This window comes from Drosophila kikkawai, chromosome X (assembly GCF_030179895.1).
Source record: "Drosophila kikkawai strain 14028-0561.14 chromosome X, DkikHiC1v2, whole genome shotgun sequence".
Lineage (NCBI taxonomy): Eukaryota > Metazoa > Arthropoda > Insecta > Diptera > Drosophilidae > Drosophila > Drosophila kikkawai.
This window is the reverse complement of record NC_091733.1, coordinates 13390148-13407360: the sequence shown is the minus strand read 5'-3', so window position 1 is coordinate 13407360 and position 17213 is coordinate 13390148. Positions and strand designations below refer to the sequence as shown.

At 42.9% G+C, this 17213-nt stretch overlaps 3 protein-coding genes across 4 annotated transcripts; 1 reads left to right on the top strand and 2 right to left on the bottom strand.

The window, feature by feature from the left end:
• Nucleotides 1–990: 990 nt before the first annotated feature.
• On the bottom strand, nucleotides 991–5826 carry Vap33 (VAMP-associated protein 33kDa). Of its 2 annotated transcripts, XM_017173796.3 has the most exons (7): nucleotides 5376–5826; nucleotides 4971–5185; nucleotides 2797–2949; nucleotides 2628–2737; nucleotides 2343–2564; nucleotides 2162–2269; nucleotides 991–1954 (listed from the first exon to the last, which is right to left on the bottom strand). In XM_017173796.3, exons 2-7 carry the CDS (start codon nucleotides 5032–5034, stop codon nucleotides 1799–1801), a joined length of 813 nt encoding a protein of 270 aa, XP_017029285.1. In that variant the 5' UTR covers nucleotides 5035–5185; nucleotides 5376–5826; the 3' UTR covers nucleotides 991–1798. The 2 variants fall into 2 exon arrangements, with proteins under 2 accessions (XP_017029285.1, XP_070144204.1); XM_070288103.1 differs by lacking the exons at nucleotides 4971–5185; nucleotides 5376–5826 and adding an exon at nucleotides 3035–3251.
• A 355-nt stretch (nucleotides 5827–6181) lies between these two features.
• Glos (Gaulos) lies at nucleotides 6182–9266 on the bottom strand. Its single transcript, XM_017173777.3, has 3 exons — nucleotides 9054–9266; nucleotides 6779–8995; nucleotides 6182–6716 (listed from the first exon to the last, which is right to left on the bottom strand). The coding sequence occupies exons 1-3, from the start codon at nucleotides 9169–9171 to the stop codon at nucleotides 6280–6282; spliced, it is 2772 nt and encodes a 923-aa protein (XP_017029266.1). The 5' UTR covers nucleotides 9172–9266; the 3' UTR covers nucleotides 6182–6279.
• Nucleotides 9267–9350: 84 nt separating this feature from the next.
• On the top strand, nucleotides 9351–12528 carry LOC108079430 (N-acetylneuraminate (7)9-O-acetyltransferase). Its single transcript, XM_017173762.3, has 3 exons — nucleotides 9351–9922; nucleotides 9981–10077; nucleotides 10153–12528. The coding sequence occupies exons 1-3, from the start codon at nucleotides 9622–9624 to the stop codon at nucleotides 12353–12355; spliced, it is 2601 nt and encodes an 866-aa protein (XP_017029251.1). The 5' UTR covers nucleotides 9351–9621; the 3' UTR covers nucleotides 12356–12528.
• The last annotated feature ends 4685 nt before the right edge of the window (nucleotides 12529–17213 follow it).

Genomic DNA, 17213 nt, shown 5'->3' with positions numbered 1-17213 from the left:
AATAATTGTTTTCGTCTTGGGCGTGTTGTGTGTGACTTCCTCCTTGCTCCTTCGCCTTGTCCAGAGACTCTTTTTCTCTCCATTTCTCTATCTCCCACTCTCTCTTTTCGAAGGAGCCTTTGCGGAGTGTGTCTTGTGTGTTGGATTTCAATTAAATAATGCTCTGAAATGTGGTTTATTGTTAAATGTACCGAAACAATTCACAATTTATTATTATTATAATTATTATTATTTTTATTATTATATATGGTTTTTCCGTTTTATTTGCTACAGCTGACATCAAGTACATTTTGCTTATGAGTTGCTTGGTTTTCTTTTCTTTTTTCATTTATTTTTAGGTTTTTCTTCTGTATTTCTAGTTAAACATTTAAATACGAGTTCTTCTTTCCACATGCCTATGAAAATACAGCGTTCATGCGTGTCTGTGTTCATGTAGTTTAAATCTATATACCCTTCCGATGCTTTGCAAACTATATAGGAAAAATAGATAAAGAAACCACAAACTGAGGAGAACAAGTAGTTACTATATTCCATCTACCGAGGATTTCCTCCCACGAGGGAGCTTTTACAAGTCTATGAGGGGTAGGATAGGTGTCTTGTCGTCACATTTTTCATAAAAAACTTGATTGATTGATTGATTTTTGCTGCTGACCTTATTCAAGGTAGATATATACTTTATTCCTTGACATATATCCAGGCATATAACTCGCCGATGATCCAACACAAATTGCTTATATAAATTCATTATAATCGTACAATATATAAATATATATATATATATATATAGCGTGTGTGGGGATGAAAGTAAATGCAAAATGCCAAACGAAAACATTAAATGACTTTTATTATATACATATATTATATATTATATATAATATATCATATATATAATCGATCTGGGCTTGAGAAAGGTAGTAGTAAGGAGGGTGAAGCAGCTGTTTTTTAGTTTTTTCTTAGAGAGCGTCGGCCTGGCAGAGCATTTTCCTAATGTTTTGTTTTTTTTTTTTTTTTTTTTTGGGTTTTTTCATATTTTTGAAGCTTTTCCTTTGATTGGTTTTAGGTTTTTTTGTTCTTTAATTCTGCAACTTGCTGAAGATTTTTTATTTACTTTTTTTATTGGTTTTAACTCGTACATTCTCAAACAAAAAAAAAGATAAAGACTAAAAAAAAGCCAAACGGAAAACAAAAAATATTTATAAAACTCAAGTTTATTCGGTGTTGAGAAATAAATGTATATATATATATAGAATAGTGTGTGTGTTTATTTAATTTTGGGTTTTTAAATTAAGCTTGTTTTTCCTTAAAAATACTTCAACGCAATTTTGTCCATGTTTTCCAACTTTTTCGAAATGCATATTTAAAACGACTAAGACAAATATATATATATAGGTTGTAAATCACTTTTCAAGTAACATTTTTAACGTTAACGTTAATGTAAAATATAAAAAAAAAAAACTGGGAAACGAAAAAAGAAATGCAATAAAAAAAATCTGAGCCTTGATTTGAAATAGGGATTTTACCATTTGCGAATATATATATTTATGAATTTCTTAACTTTTTTGTTTGTCTTTGTCTTTTTTGTTGTTTTTTTTTTTTTTTTTTCTCCTTGTTTAGTTTTGTTTTCTTGCTGTTGTTATGGTGCAGCTTTTACATGATGTTTTGAATGCCCCTGCTGCTTGCCTTTCGTTGTTGCTGTTGCATGTTGTTGTTGTTGATGTTGTTGTTGATGTTGTTGTTGCTGCTGCTGCATGTTGCATGTTACGTGTTACTGTCGTTGGTGTTGTGGTGTTTATGGCATTCAGAGAAAGTACTTGCCCAGCAAAAGGCTCAAGATGGCCGCAGCAATGGCAATTGCAATGTAAAAGACTGGAATCTGTTTCTCAGCCAAAACTGGGGCATAGGGCTCATTAACCTGCTTCATGGCCGCCGAGCTGCGGTAGCGTGTGATTTGATCCTGCAACAGAGAGAAAGTAAATTAATATCCAAACATCAACAAGTATCCAGAAAGTTAAGGACAAGGCCCCAATTACCAGAAACTGATTTTGATACTGATTCATTGATATTTAGCTCGGAAATTGAATTGAACCCATTGATAAAAATTATATCTGGTTTACTTCAACCGAAAAACAAACAATTTCCTTGAAAACATATATCGACTTACCTTCAAGTGGAGAATTTCTTTTCGCAGTTCGCTGTTGACCTCACGCAGAGCCTTAATCGTTCCGGCCATCGACTCCACGGATTCTCCTGCATCTGGCAAATTCGAGGGCTAAATTTATGGAAAAAGAGAGACAAGAAGTCAGACAGCAACAAGGGAGGTGAGTAGACGAGATGAAACTCACCTTATCTTCGCTGGATAGCTTGGGCTTGTTCTCGAGCGCCTCGGCACTGGCTGAGCTAGTGTTTGCGCCCGCGCTGCCACCTCCGGCACTGCCGGTGCCGCCGCCGACGCCGATATCACCGGCGCCGCCGCTAGTGTTTTCAGAATTCGCATCGTTATTGGGCATCTCGAACACGCACTTTAACTTGGCGTCCATCAGTTGCTCCGGCTCCAGTTCCTTCCACTGCAGGGGAAAGGGAAATAAATATTTGTACAAAGCATTATGCATAAATCCTGTCTTACATACCAATTTATTCAAATCGGTTAAATCGGCATCCGTGGGTGCCAGGACGCTCTGCACCATGAACTTGTGCTTGTTCTTCTCCTGTTGATCGTAGATGAATGGCTGCAGACAGACTGTAAATGGTATTCATATAAGGATCGGTATTACATATAGATATAAAATATATACTTACTTTCCACCTGGGTCGAGCGATAGGGCAGGATCTTGCCAATGTTTGGACGTACGCAGTAGCGCTTCGGGGCGGTTGTCTTGATCTTGAAGACCAAGGGCAAAGCCGAATTGTTGCGCAGACTCATGATTGTGACGACGGACCGATTGAAGGGTCCTGCAAAGAATAAATAAATGCGATAATAAGATAAAGAAAAGGATAAACAACACACATTCGATTAGTCTATTGGGGGCATTTTTACCCCCCGAATTTCATCCACCATCCACTTCGTTCCACAGTTCTTGTGTCACGTCACACCCATTGCGTCATTGGGCCCAAAAGCAAGTTCAAATTAATTGAATTAAAAGAAAAACAAAATCGGGAATTGGCATAAAAACAAGACAATAGAAAAACTAGACAAAAATAATGGAGATTGACGGGGAAAGGGACGAATATCCTTGAAATGAAGTTTTAATAGAGTATATAAAGTCCTTAAAAAATCATTCAAGAAATTATAATAAATAAAAAAAATTAATTAGAAAATAATAGTTCAATTTTAATTAAGAACTGTGTGGTTAGCCCACACTTTCCCTTTTTTAAAAGTAAAATATGTATTAGGTGGGGCTAAGAAACAGCAACTAATCAATTTGTTAAGCAATAAAAAGTGCAACTAAGCAATTTGTTAAGCAATAAAGTGTTTTACCATATAATATAATAACGAGAATAGTAAAATGTATTATTAACACTGAAATCATTTTTTTCTTGCAAAAATTAGTTTTAAAGTATTTCCTCAACATTCAGCTTAAATGTTCCCTTGATATCTAAGAAATATTTATGTATTTATTCATTTACTAATTAATTATTTGCAGGGTATCAACAACTTCAACGAATTACTTCAAAAATTTTGTTTTTTGTGCCCCAATTAGAAATCGATCGTGGCCTCTTGACAAAACCCCTAAATTCTCTTCCGTTTTCCTTACGGGAGAGTGACAAAGAGAGTGAGAGTGAGAATAGGAGAGGCAAGAGGAAGCCAAACACCGCAAAATAAAGTAACACGAATTCCTGCTTTTTAAATGGCCGCCGTAGTGTGCGTGCGTGTTATGCGTGCTTGAATGTGTGTGTGTGTGCTTCAAGGAAATTTCATTAGACAAAGTCGTCGCGTCATGCATGTGTTTTTGCTACTACCTCCCCCTTCCATTGTTCGCCCTAGAACACCGGCACACCAGGGCACCCACCCACAATAGTCAACGATCAAACGAAGGGGGGTGGGGGGTGTTGGGAAAAGAATGGGGCTAAGGCCCAGGCACACACAGACACAAATGCGTTCTAATACAAATATGAAAATATTTGCGCACAGTGGAACTAAAAAGCAAAAACTTCACTCTCTAAAAATGTCGTATTTAATTTTTGTGCCTCAATAGTTTATAGTTTAGTTAATAACATATTAAATATGCTGATAAAAATTGATCCAGTTACATCAAATATTACTTATTAAAAAAAAAAAACTTTCTTCTACGCGTCTTTAATGCATTTTCTGTCACTGTGCGGCGAGTGCTCTTAGCTGTCATATTGCATTGTTGTTGCTGCCGCTCCTGCTGCTGTTGCTTCTTGGCCAAAATTCAAAAAGTAAAATACAAGAAAAAATTAAAATGGCCCATGACAAGTTTTTGCGTATAAAAATAAAATGCTAGCCAAAAACACAGGGCCAGAGAGCGGGCGGGAGCGGGAGCCTAAGTGAGAGCGCGTGAGCGAGAGGGACGGGTAATCGAGTGAAGAGAGAAACAGAGCGACGCCAGCTGCCGGCATCAAAAAACTTGGCCGAGGGACGAAGAGTGTGATAAGTAAGAAGACCAGACGACACACGTAGACCTCAAAAAATTCAGAATAAAAATCGTACGCGAGAACAACAAAAACAACGGATATTATTGATAAGCTGAAAAAGAAAGTAAACGAGAGAGAGCACACATATCGCACTGAGCCGAGAGAGAGAGAGAGTGAGAGCGCAAGCAGGCGAGAACGCGCTTGCCTGCTGCGCGTGTGTGCGTGCGAGCGAACTTTGCAGTTTGCTCCTCGGTCGGTCGGCCCTTCGAAGCGAATTTGCAACAAATTGGAGGTGAATTCGGCGTTAGTTCTTTGGTCGATATGCGGCGACCTTCCCACCAAAACACACAGAATGCAATAATCTTTCGTTCACTTACCAACAAAGCGCAATTCATGCTCCGGGTCAATGGTCAGCGGGGTCTCATAGAGTGGCTTGCTCATTTTGGCGGCTCTTGAAGCTTCTTCTGCTGCGACTGCTGGCTGATTGTTGTTGTTGTTCGTGTCGCGGCGCTGCTCTGCGCTCCTCTTTTTTTAACGTTGTTAAATTTCCGTTTGTGTTTGTGCGGTTCGTCCTTTTTGATGATGTTGTTGGCTGTTAAGGAAATGCACACGGAATTGAATTACACACACTCACGTCCATATATATATTTTTAACACATATATAAACAGGGAGAGACAAATAAAGAGTGAAACAGGGAAAGGGCCAGGGACAGGGGGTGGCAGGGGCTGTGTGACAGAGACAGGGAGAGAGGTGAGACACGGATGCTTGATTTTTCGCTTACGTTTGCGTTTTTTTCGCCAATACTCTCCGAACAGAACTAAATGCCTGCTGTTGTTTTTATTTCTGAAGCAAATTTTGCTTGTTTCGTTAGCTTTTTTTCTTCGTTTTTCCCCCCGTGTTATTTCCTTTTCACACTGCGCGTTTTCCTCGCCCGTTTCGCTCACTGTCCGGAATATCGGTAAATTTGATGCGACCACACACACACGCTTGCGAAAACGGACAAAAAAAAAATAAAGGAATGGCCGAGAGACTCACACTAACACACGCACAGCGGTTTCTACAGTCGCGTGCAGTTATTTTGGAAAAAACTACGATCAACGTGCGTTTTTTCACTACCTTCGGCTAGTTTTCACTCCAGTCTAGTCGAATGTTTTTCACGTTTTCGGGTTTTCCTTTCGTTAATTTTCGTACGCAATGCAAAGCCACAAATTCTGTCAGAAAAACGCCTGTCAATTTAGAGATGAGACTAACGGATGTTATCGATAATATCATCATCGATAATACGATAGTAAACATCGGTTACAAAGTTTAATATATATAATTAATTTGAACTTCGTGACTTTAGAATATAGAATTAGAAATATATATTTTTTATTCTCCGCGATTGTACGGTAAACCTTTTTCAAAAAAGAAAATATATATATTTTCCATTACCAGCCACACACCTCCCATCTCAAATTGCATTAATCGATAAATTCGCATGACAGAAATTCAAATTTCAAATTTGAAACAGAAAAATTAGAGTAAACCCTAATACAATCCGTTTTTTGTTTTGGAACTCAGAGTAACCATAAAAATAAATATAAATATATGTAAATTCGAAATTTAATATTTCAATTCTTCAAAAACTTAATCGTATCCTTTCAAAGGATATGGAGTATTATCAGATAATGTGGCAAAATGCTTTATCCGGATTTATTCTTGCCGCTGGCGGTGTATAGGGCCATCTTCTGCCTCACTTCCGACAGTGTTCCCTTCGGCGAACCGCCTGCAATCAATGCCAGGCGCTGACCCAGCTCCCGCTTCTTGGAACTGCCCTTGCGGCCACGTGTGCACCCAATGCAGGCATTCACGTAGCAGCCAAAGAGGAATATGTAGGCCTCATTTGAGTTCTTGCAATTGTCGTGTTCCACGGCCTTGGCGAGATCAAAGAAGATAACATAATCGCTGCGCGACGCGATGCTTTGGCGAAAGAGAGTGGTGGCTTCATGGGCGCTGGCCTGCGTCACCCAGCGTATAAACTCGCGCCGGTAGTTGGGATCATCCGGCGGCGGCAGCTCGGCAGTGAGGAACTCCTGGTGTTGCAAGTATGCGGCACAAGCATCAAGCTTCTCGCGAAATTCTATAAAAAAAAAGAATTTTATAACAAGTCTAAAGAGTACTCTTTAGATTGCTGCAACTCACCTGTATTGAGGAACATTAGACTATTGGTATTCTCCCGCCAATAGCTCACCGCCTCGCCGAGCAGATCCACGCGCTCCCAATCAAAGGAGGTCATAGTGTAGCGTAGGGCATCGATGGAGGCCAGAAGCTGTGTGGCTAGCGGTATGTGAGCCTGGCGCCACTTGGGCAGGTGCCGGTGCATATCCACATAGTTCAGGGCCTGGAGCACAGCCTCCTCGGCTTTGGAGTTGCGCCAGCACTCTCGGTGCATCTGCAGCAGCTGCCGACGACCGCAGACCTGAATCTCCTGCTCAACGACTTTCAGCTGCCTGAGCAGCTGCAGAATGCGTCGCAGTATGGTATACTTTAGGTTCGCAGCAAATTCATACAGGCCAGCGCCACAGGCCACGAGAAAGTCAGATTGGGCAGCTCTGAGCTGCTCCAGGCTATAGGGCAGAATGTTATGGCGCAGGCTCACACGATAGATATTGGCCCGCAGCTTGATCAGTCCGTTCAGGATCAATGGATGGACGTAGAGGGAGAGCAGGAAGCTCGAGGCGTTGCCCTTGAGCAGGGCGTTATCATCAGTTAGCAGCTGGTTGGCCAAGTAAGCCATCTGGTGGACCGCGTGCTGGGCACAGTGCATGGCCATGTGCCAAAAGTAGTCGGAGAATCGGGCATGTGCCATACCCAACTTGGCCAGGGCCAGCCAGGATTCGTTGGGTTCCTCAAAGAAAAATATCAGTAACTGATGCTCTATGGTCCGGTTGCGGCTATTGAGATTGTTGAAGAAGCTGATGCGACGCTCCTGAAGATTGGGTGCCGCAAAGAAGAAGGCGTTGGTGATGCCCAACTCATCGCGAAACTGTAGCAAAAGGATCTTGTCTTGCAGGCGGCACTGCGAGTATATGGGCAGGAGAACCAGGTGCAGCAGTTGATAATATTCCTCCTGCTCTTCCCCGTCGCTCTCCTCCGCCTCCTCCTCCTCCTCTTCCATTTTCTCCAGCTTTATATCCATTCGGGCCTCCTCTTCCATTTTCTCCAACTTTATATCTTGCATCGCCTTTCGGGCGCCCTCGACTTGACCCAAATGCTTGAGTATAAGCTTGGCATGCTTCAGGCCGAGCAGGCCCACATGCTTGGCCATTGTCTCCACGCACTCATCGTTGCCCAAGGCAATCGGTCGCTGAAGGAGGCACTCCAGACCCAGCAGCAGCTGCTCTTTGGTGACGGGTCCCGAATCGCCATCGAGGAAGGCCAACAGCTCACCGATGCTCTTGCCCGCCAGTATGTCCTCAAACGTTAAAGCCGACTGGGCAAAGTTGAGGAGCTGGGCGCAGACCTCGTGCTTGCAGAGCTCTTGGTACGGTTTCACCGCCTTGAGCACCTCCGCTGACTGGTGGCAGATGTGGGTCTGGTAGTTGTAGAGGGTCCAAGGCGATGGTATCTCCATCCAATACATGAATATATCCACCGACACCTTCTCCACGATGCGCTGCAAGGCATCCATTAAGATTTTGGCATAGGGCTTGGCATCGCTCTGGGTGTAAGTCTGACCCGGCGGATGATCAGTTTCCAGACTCAGGCTATTGTAGGTGTGGAAGTATGCCGGCTTCCCAGGTGGTTCTAAAGCCTCTAGGAGGACTTCTAGTAGCATCACCATGGCCTTGGCCAGGTACACCTTGCGTGGCGTTGGCCGCAGCTCCTGGAGGCGTTCGGCCGAGTCGAGCAAGTGACGCTGCAGCATCCTGCCCATCTCGCGGACCAGGATCTCATTCATATCTGCAATATCCGCACGACCGGCGGCCTTTAAAGTGCCCGAAATCCATGTCAAGGCGTCCATCCGATCTGGAGAGACATGGCCCAAGGCTTCGTTGAGGGAACCATAATACTGAGCTGTGGCCCAGCGGGGGCCGCACTCGAGGAACTCCAGCAGCGGCTGCTGGAGACCACAGCGCATGGCAATGGCCACGGTGAGGAACTGTGGCATTTGGGGCAACTGCTGGCACAAATGCTGACATTGCAGGCTCCACGGGGACTGACTGCCGTTGGTAATGGCCGCCGTGTTGACCAGCAATAGGATGAGGACGCCGCGCAGGTGCGATATGGCCTCAGGGCCGGTCGGCAGTGTCTGCAGCTCATTTGGGCGTTTGGCATGTGGCTTCTGGATCACCAGTTCATGCTCCACCAGCAGTTGGACGACTTGTGTACATAATTCATCGATGCGCTCCTCGTTGCCTTAAGAAAAAACATTTCTTAACTGCGGAAAAGGAAGAAAAATCACAGAAGAGCTTACCGCTCCAGTAGAGGAATGTGTTCAGGCGCTTGGTCTGGCTATCGTAGGCCTGAAATAGGTTGCGCAGCTGCACAAACAGCTGGCAGTTGTCCATTGGGTGCTCCTTTACCTCCACCATCTAAGACTGTGCGTTTGAATCGAAGAATTTAAAACATTTAGTGAAAACTTTTGACGTTTTAAATATTTCTGCCTGCCCCGATAACGATAACAGATAATTGTTTGCCGTGCGGTTGCCATTCGCCCGGGCCACCCGCCATCATCAGCTGTTCGATAACGATAGGCGCGGGCGTGCAGGGGAAATGCGGGGGTGGGCGGGTGTTTGGCAGCTGCAGAGATAGCGGGGCGCCTATCGGCCGGCGAAGCAAGTTCATTCTTGGCTGTGAAATCAATAAATAAAGCCCCGAAACTGCAACAGAGACACAGCAGCCAAGGAGTCCAAGGATAGATGCTGGTGCCCCGGCCATGCAATACTCTCTAAAGTCACTCCATAAGAAAGAGAGAGAGCAAGAAAGAGGGAGAGCGAGCCAGTGAGCGGGGAGTGGAGCGGAGGAGACGGACGTCGTCAATTATGGAGCTTCGGGAATTACGCGGCAATGGAGGAGGAGGAGGAGGAGGTGGCGGCGGCGGGGGAACCGGAGCAGGAGGAGCCACGACTGGCAGAGCTGCATCAGGAGGTGGGTCAACTCCATCCCCAGTCAGTCCAGAGCTGGGCGGCATCTGCATTGGCGGCTCCGGCGGCGGCGGTCAGCGTTTGCCCACAAAGGCTGATGTGTTCATGGAGCAGCTGAACGCCACAAATGCCAAGAAGGTGGCCCTACTCCTAGTGCTGGGCTTTATACTCTACCACGGCCTGCTTAATTGGAACTATGGTGGGTAGAAGCCTCTCCTCCTTATTGATTTATCCTGGTTATTATCTCCGCCTCTTAGGTAGCGACTCCTGCCAGTGGCTGCTGTCCAAGGGCCGCTTCAAGGGCGACAACGAGTGGCAGCCGTACGGCTGCATGGTGCACAAGTACTCCCTCACGTGAGTAGTCATCGCATAGATAACCCCTCCACCTGGGCCCATGACTCACTACTGGAATCACTCCCCCCTCTCCAGCGATACGCGGCGTTGCCTGCGCTACCTTGCCTTCTTCGACAACAAGAACAACTTTGTGTTCATCGGCGACGCCAGTGTCCGCCTGCTGTACGACCGTTTTGTGGAGCAGCTACGTCTGCCCAAGGATCAGGATCAGGAGCAAGCGCAGGATACCGACGACAATAATGCCAGCCGCTCGGCCCGCTTCGAGGACCAAAAGCTACACATGTTGGCCCAGTACATCCAAGCGGAGGAGGTGAGTCCCTCGCTAGTGGAGCGTCTGTATCATTTGGAGGCCGAGAAGCAGCTATCCTCGGTGTATGTGGTGGGCTTCACCTATGCCGGTCTCTTGGCCGGCAACACCACCGACGATGTGCTGCGTCAATATGCCGCAAATCTCACGCTCCTCGTGGCACCCTTTCATCGTTTGGTGGCCCAAACGTCGCGTGTGCTCTGGAAACTGGCGGATCGCGTGGATGAGGAGAAGTTGCCCGCCAATTGGAAGCTTCTGCAGAACGAACACATCGAACGGCTGAACAACGTGGCGCGTGGCGTCTTCCGCTACACGGAGGTCAGTGTGTGGGAATCCGCCTGGCACATAGCCAACGGACTGCTGGACAATGCCGCCGAGGGGCATCAGCTGTGCGCCCATGGGCAGCGGCTGGAGGTGCAGCTGTTGTGGAATATGTACTGCAACGATTACATGAACTACAACGATGGCACCTGCTGCAGCAGCTCCGAGCCGCACACCACGCTCCAGATTGTGGCATACGCCTTGTTCGGGGTGTGCATGTGCCTGGTCTGCGGTTTGTGTTTAAGACGATGGATGCTTCATTTGCAGGGACAGACACTGTATGTGCCGCTACAGCAACAGGAGCAGCAGCAATATCAGTCGCAGGATGGCGTGCGAGGAGGAGGGGGAGCCAGCACGCCTATGGTATCCCTGTCCCTGCTGGGACTCATCCTGGCCTACTTCTACCTCTGCGACCGCACCAACTTCTTCATGAAGGAAAACAAATACTACTCGGAGTTCAGCTTCTGGATACCCGTGGGCTATGTCTTCGCCTTGGGCCTGTTTTTCACCGAGGATTCGCGGTTTACCAAGGTCCTGAATCGTGATCAAACGGATGAGCTGCGAGGGTGGATACTGCTGGTTGTGCTTATATACTATATGACGGGGGCACAGCGCATCCTGCCCATCCATATGCACATTAAGCTGCTAATCTCCGGTTACTTCTTCCTCACCGGCTACACGCACTTCAGCCACTTGTGGCAGACGGGTAGCAATGGTGGCTCGTTGTTTGTGCGTTTCTTCCAGGCCATGTTCCGGGCGAACTTCCTCAGCGTGCTGCTGTGCTTCTGCATGAACCGGCCGTATCAGTTCTATTACTTTGTTCCGCTCCTCTCCTTCTGGCTGTGTGTGGTCTACTTGGTGCTGGCATTGCCTCCTCGGATCTCTGCCGCCTCAGTGGACGCCAATCCGTTGCATTACCTCTATTTGGTGTGCAAGTTTATAGGATGTCTCGGTGGAATCACGGTGCTGTTCATGTCGGAGGTATTCTTTGAGCGAATCTTTGTAACGCGTCCCTGGAAGGCGCTGTTTGTGACGACGGACGATGATCTGCATGAATGGTGGCACCAGTGGAAGCTGGACAGGTATACGGTGGTCTTTGGCATGATCTATGCCGCCTGCTTTCACATCGCCCAGAAGTATAGTGTCTTTGATGACAACAATCATGGGAATCTCTTTGCGCGACGCACCTCCATCTCGGTCACCCTGCTGGCCCTGCTGGGGGTGGGCGTGTACACCGCCTTCTCCTTCCTGTGCCGCAACGTTCAGAACTGCGAGGAGATACACTCGTACATCCTGTTTATACCGATAGTGGGCTATGTGGTGTTGAGGAACATATCGGGCATATTAAGGACACGCTACTCGGCGTTCTTTGCTTGGTTCGGAAGGATCTCGTTGGAACTGTTTGTCTGCCAGTATCACATTTGGCTGGCCGCCGATCGTCATGGTGTGCTTGTGCTGCTGCCCGGGTTTCCCACGCTGAACATGATCATCACATCGTTTATATTTGTATGCGCCTCGCATGAGGTGCACCGGCTGACGCAGATCCTGCTGCCGTATGCAGTGCCCAGCGACTGGCGGCTGGTCATGCGCAACTTTGTCATCTTCCTCATTGTGCTTATCCCGGTGGCGAGGTCGGACGGCATGTTTTGATGGGAGAGTAACCAGCTCGATCCTAATCCTTATCCTGAGCGATCTGCAATCCAATTGCCGCTTCGAGGAGAGAGAAGACCCCAAAGTATTCGATGGATAGCAGCTCCTGCCTGAATAATAAAAAAAAAGAAAAAAAAAAAACATACACATAGAACATACAAAAACGTGCACTTGCCGGAATGGGTCGGTTTTGATCTAAAGAAAAGTTCTAACCTTCACGCTTAATATCTCAGTTTAAGTTCCCAAAAAGTATTAGTTTTCGAAATTCAATTTGGTTATTAGGATGCTTATTTTTATACTTCTGCTATAATCGAATACTAAAGCTGGCAGGAAATACCTTTTGGTAGCCATAACAAAAATCGACCCACTCTAGTTTAACCATATATAGTGCGTATCATAGCTGTAAGAAGCAATGTTGTTGCTATAAAACCTTAATTAAAAATATTCGCCATTTGCTAAAGCATAATTTTTAAGCTAAACAATACTATAATTTATTATTTTTGTAAAAGTTCATTTGATTAAGTGAATATATATTTTTTTTGAGTTTTCTCAGTTAAACTCTTGGGCTCTTTTAGTAAGAGATTAGGCTTTTTTTGTATTTACCAATCCTGGCTTTAACTTAACTTTAAGCACAATGTTCTTATGGTTCTGAAACGCACTGTATGCACAATACACACATACATACATATATCGATATATATATATATATATATATATATAGATATGCATATATTTTACGCCTAATGTATACAACCATAGGTATAACTTAGCTTTAAATAAATTTTTGCACAAATTACTTAACACACCACACTCTCACACACAACAAGCAGCGGCAAACCAAATGTATGTATAGAAAAAATAAAGCAATGGATATAAACTTATTGAATGCACTGTAAGCTTTCAATGGAAATGGAAAATTTACTTTACTAAAAACAAAGAAACAAATTATAGCCAAGGATGTACAAACTATGGCTAGGGACATAGATTTTTTCTATTTTTCCGATTGTGTTGGTCTGATATATCTAAAAAAGCTACGATAAATATTACTGCTCCAAAAAAATCATGAAATCCCATTATTTAAATTTTAAATTTCAGTAAAAATAGGACACATTTTTTATGGATGCATTCATTTCAATATCAAAAAAGATTCTTTCAACTCTCGCGGGGATCGGAAAGAAAGGCTTCCATTACGCTCCACGTGGACACGGAAGTACAAGGGATTAGGAACTCGAGTGTGGGATCTCTCACACACTCTCAGTGTACAATAATATTTGCATAAATAAGCACACTCAGACACACACACACACACACATTCTATCGATTTAATGAGGAACTTAATTCGCAACGCAAACAGGTGTCTCTGCCTAGTTTAATTGGAAAAGGTAAAGGCTTTAAGGTGCTAAGACTTGGAAAACCATACAGAGCGAAAGTGGAATGGGCTTATTCTGGGTTCACTGACCTTATATCTTGAGGTTCTAACTGAAATTAAGTAGAAAGAGAAGAAATAAAGGAAATTAAATTAAAGCTACAAAAATATTTCAAAACGCGTTGGAATATTAATACTTGAGCCGATTATCGATTAGCCATTTAAATGTTTATAATTAAAATAAAAATATTTATGGTTTTTTTTAACTTTGATTTGTCCAACAAAATTAACATATAAAACTAAATAAATATCAATTTGAAGAATAAAAATATCTCAAAAAGCTTTAAAAACTCGCGTAGAACTCGTAAAAGTTACCTCTAATTGACAGGTTTTTCTAAGCTGTAAGCTAAACTTAATTGTTAATTGTCGCTTTTGTTCCATATGTGGAGGAGGTTCTTGGTTCTTGGTTCGTGGACTTAGATATCAGCTTTGGTAGTTGCAAAGCTCGCCCGGCACATGGCAACAAGTGGTCCACCCACACACACCTCCGCAGGAGCTTCCGCTTTCCTGGCCGCAAACCAGGTCGCTGGCCCAGCTTTCGTGGGGGCGCACTGGGCTTTTCCGAGTCCCGCCTTCGGCTCTGGTCTCGCTTTTCCGCAATGCAGCCGAAGACGAAGGGTTTAAATTGAGGCGCCGAGCTCGTCGAGCTCCTAGTTAGCGGCCGAAGGTAGTTGGAAACGGTTCGTTGGCACTCGATAAAACCCCGGCAGCAGCAGCACGAGGAGCAGCAGGAGCAGTGGCAGCCACATAGCAGCAGTAGTAGAAGCAGGAACAGCAGTAGTGGGAGGCACATTTTGGACTGAGACAGCTTTTAGTCAGTCTTTGAGCGCCAAAAATTTGGCTGCCGCAGAAGAAGCCAAACAATTTCAAAATCAAATCAAAAAGCATAAAAAAAAAACTCTAAAATAAAATTAAGAATTTAAATTAAAAACTAAAATTAAAATTCAATTAAAAAATATTATATACATATATTTAAAATCGGCTGTTTGGCTCCAAAGCTGCAGAAAAAGGCGCGAAAATTGTTGCTGTTGCTCCTTCTTTGTTTTTTGCTGTGCGTGTTTTCAAAGTGCCAAGTGAAGCGTTTTCCCAGCTTAGGCCGAGTGTTTGTTTTTCCAAGTGTTTTTTTTATTAAAAAAAAAAAATATTAAAATTTAAATTTCCCTTTCTTTTTTGTGGCATTTTTTTTTCTGTTTCCCTCAACAGTAAACATATCAAGTGAAACAAATTTACGTTAACAGAGACAAAGTGAAAGGCGATAACAAGATAAATAAACGAAGGCGATAGTTGGAAACCATTTTCAAAATCAATATCATAAGAAGGGATCGATTCAAAAGAAAGTAAATTAAATTGAAGACAAGAGATAACTTCTTTAGTACAAAAGAAGTGGAATCAGCAATCATTATAAATGTTTCAAATAATTATCTAAATGTCATATTTAATCAAAACCAAATATAAATTATAAATAATCGAAAATCATCGATTATAAATCTTTAAATCCCTTAAAACAAATTAAAATCTACACAAAAACCACTCTAAAACGAGGCTATTCACATGAAATACAAGTAACAACGACACAAAGAATCTGGAAAAAAGTAGTAGATTGAGAAATATTTGAATCATAAAAAAAACTTTTAAATATTTAATTAATCGGAATGAACAGTTTTCTTGATCAGTACTATACAAATCTATATCAGATCAAGCTGATTGTTAGGTATTTGATCGAGCTAATCAAGTCGAAAAAGCAAAGCAAGGCTTTGGACTCTGAATTTGAAACATAAACTGACACGTCATCGTCATCGAACTAATCGATCTTTAAAGACACTAAACTTATCGAAAAAGAAACAAAACGGAAATGACAACTATACCAGATTGAACTTAACAAGGAAAAAGATATATCAAAACGATTAAATACTTACTATAAACATATATTGTGCTTTATAGAATTATTTGGTGAATATATCCCGATTTTTTAAAACCACAAAGAATCCTTTTAAATCAAGGAATACACAAAGAAAATCCCCACATATCCTGCATTATCGATTATTTCTAATTATGGAATTATATGATGGTTATTTTTTTACAAAATAACTAAAGGAAATATCAATATATTCTACATGTATTTAAAAAACCCTAGATCATTACAAATATATATACAGGGTGAACTTTCAAAGAGAAAGTTAAAAATTCCCACCATCAACCAAAAAAGATTCTCTTTAAATGTGTATAAATAATACGTAAATAATTTAACAAACAAAAAATTCAAACAAATTGAAAAAATATTTGAAAAAGAATCAAAAACAAACACAAATCGAAAATAGGATCTGAATCTAAAAACTAAAAGCAAAAAGTGAAGATCAAAACCAAGAATTAAGCAACTGAAATTACAAACTTTGAATTAGAGACTTGAAACATAAAACTATAAACTAAAAACCCAAATTTAAAGAGACCCAAAATCCTTGAAATAATCTGAAAGGATCCCACCTAAATTCCATACCGAACCAAAAGTGAAGACAATGACCTGGAAACTAGGGTGCTACTGGCACCCGTAGAATGTTGAAGATCCCTGACAATCCTTGGTCCTGCAAAGGATCCGCAACATGATTCGCAAAAAAGAACTCAAGATATAGCAGGTGAGAACATAAATATTATACTTAAACAATTTGATTACAAATTCAATTTGATTAACTTGTTGGCTCTGGCCATTGCTGTTGTTGCTTTTGTTGTTTCGGTTTAAGTTTCCGTTATGTTACCGTTATCATTATATTGTTATCGTTATCGTTACCAAATTATCGTTCTCGCTGTCAGTATCATCGCTGTGGCCCCTTACTTATGTCATTTGCCATTACAATTGCTCTCTATTGCGATTACAATTAATGTTGAGTACGCACAAGGACGAAGGCACACAGACAGGACACTGACACCAACACAGACATAGACAGCAGATAAAGCCACACGGACACACACACCGTTACAGCTGAGTGGAACTCAGTTAGAGGCACTAAAAGATACAATTTTTTTTTTTTGGATTTATTTATTTTCTGTTTAAATTTTGGAGGTTTCGATTTAATTTGCGGATTAAAAAGCAGACTGAAGGAGGTTTTTGGTCCAATGACAAAGGTCTCACCACCTAACCACCTAACCACCTCACAGCCTCACACATCATCTCTCACCTCTCTCTTGCTTTTGTGATTTTTTTGCAACGGCTTGGAGAGTGAGTGTCCTTGTGTATCTGGCAGTTAATTAGACTTGCGTTGCCCCGGCTGAAGGCTCCTTGTTTTGATTGTGCCAGACAGAAGCTCAGACAACTCACGTCTTTGCCTTTGCCTACGATTTGGCCTCTTGCCCCCCCACTTACACTATTCGACTTACTGGGGAAAAATGAGGGAAAAGAAAATGGAGTGCTTCTCAAAAAATCATTAGGAAATGGTCTTT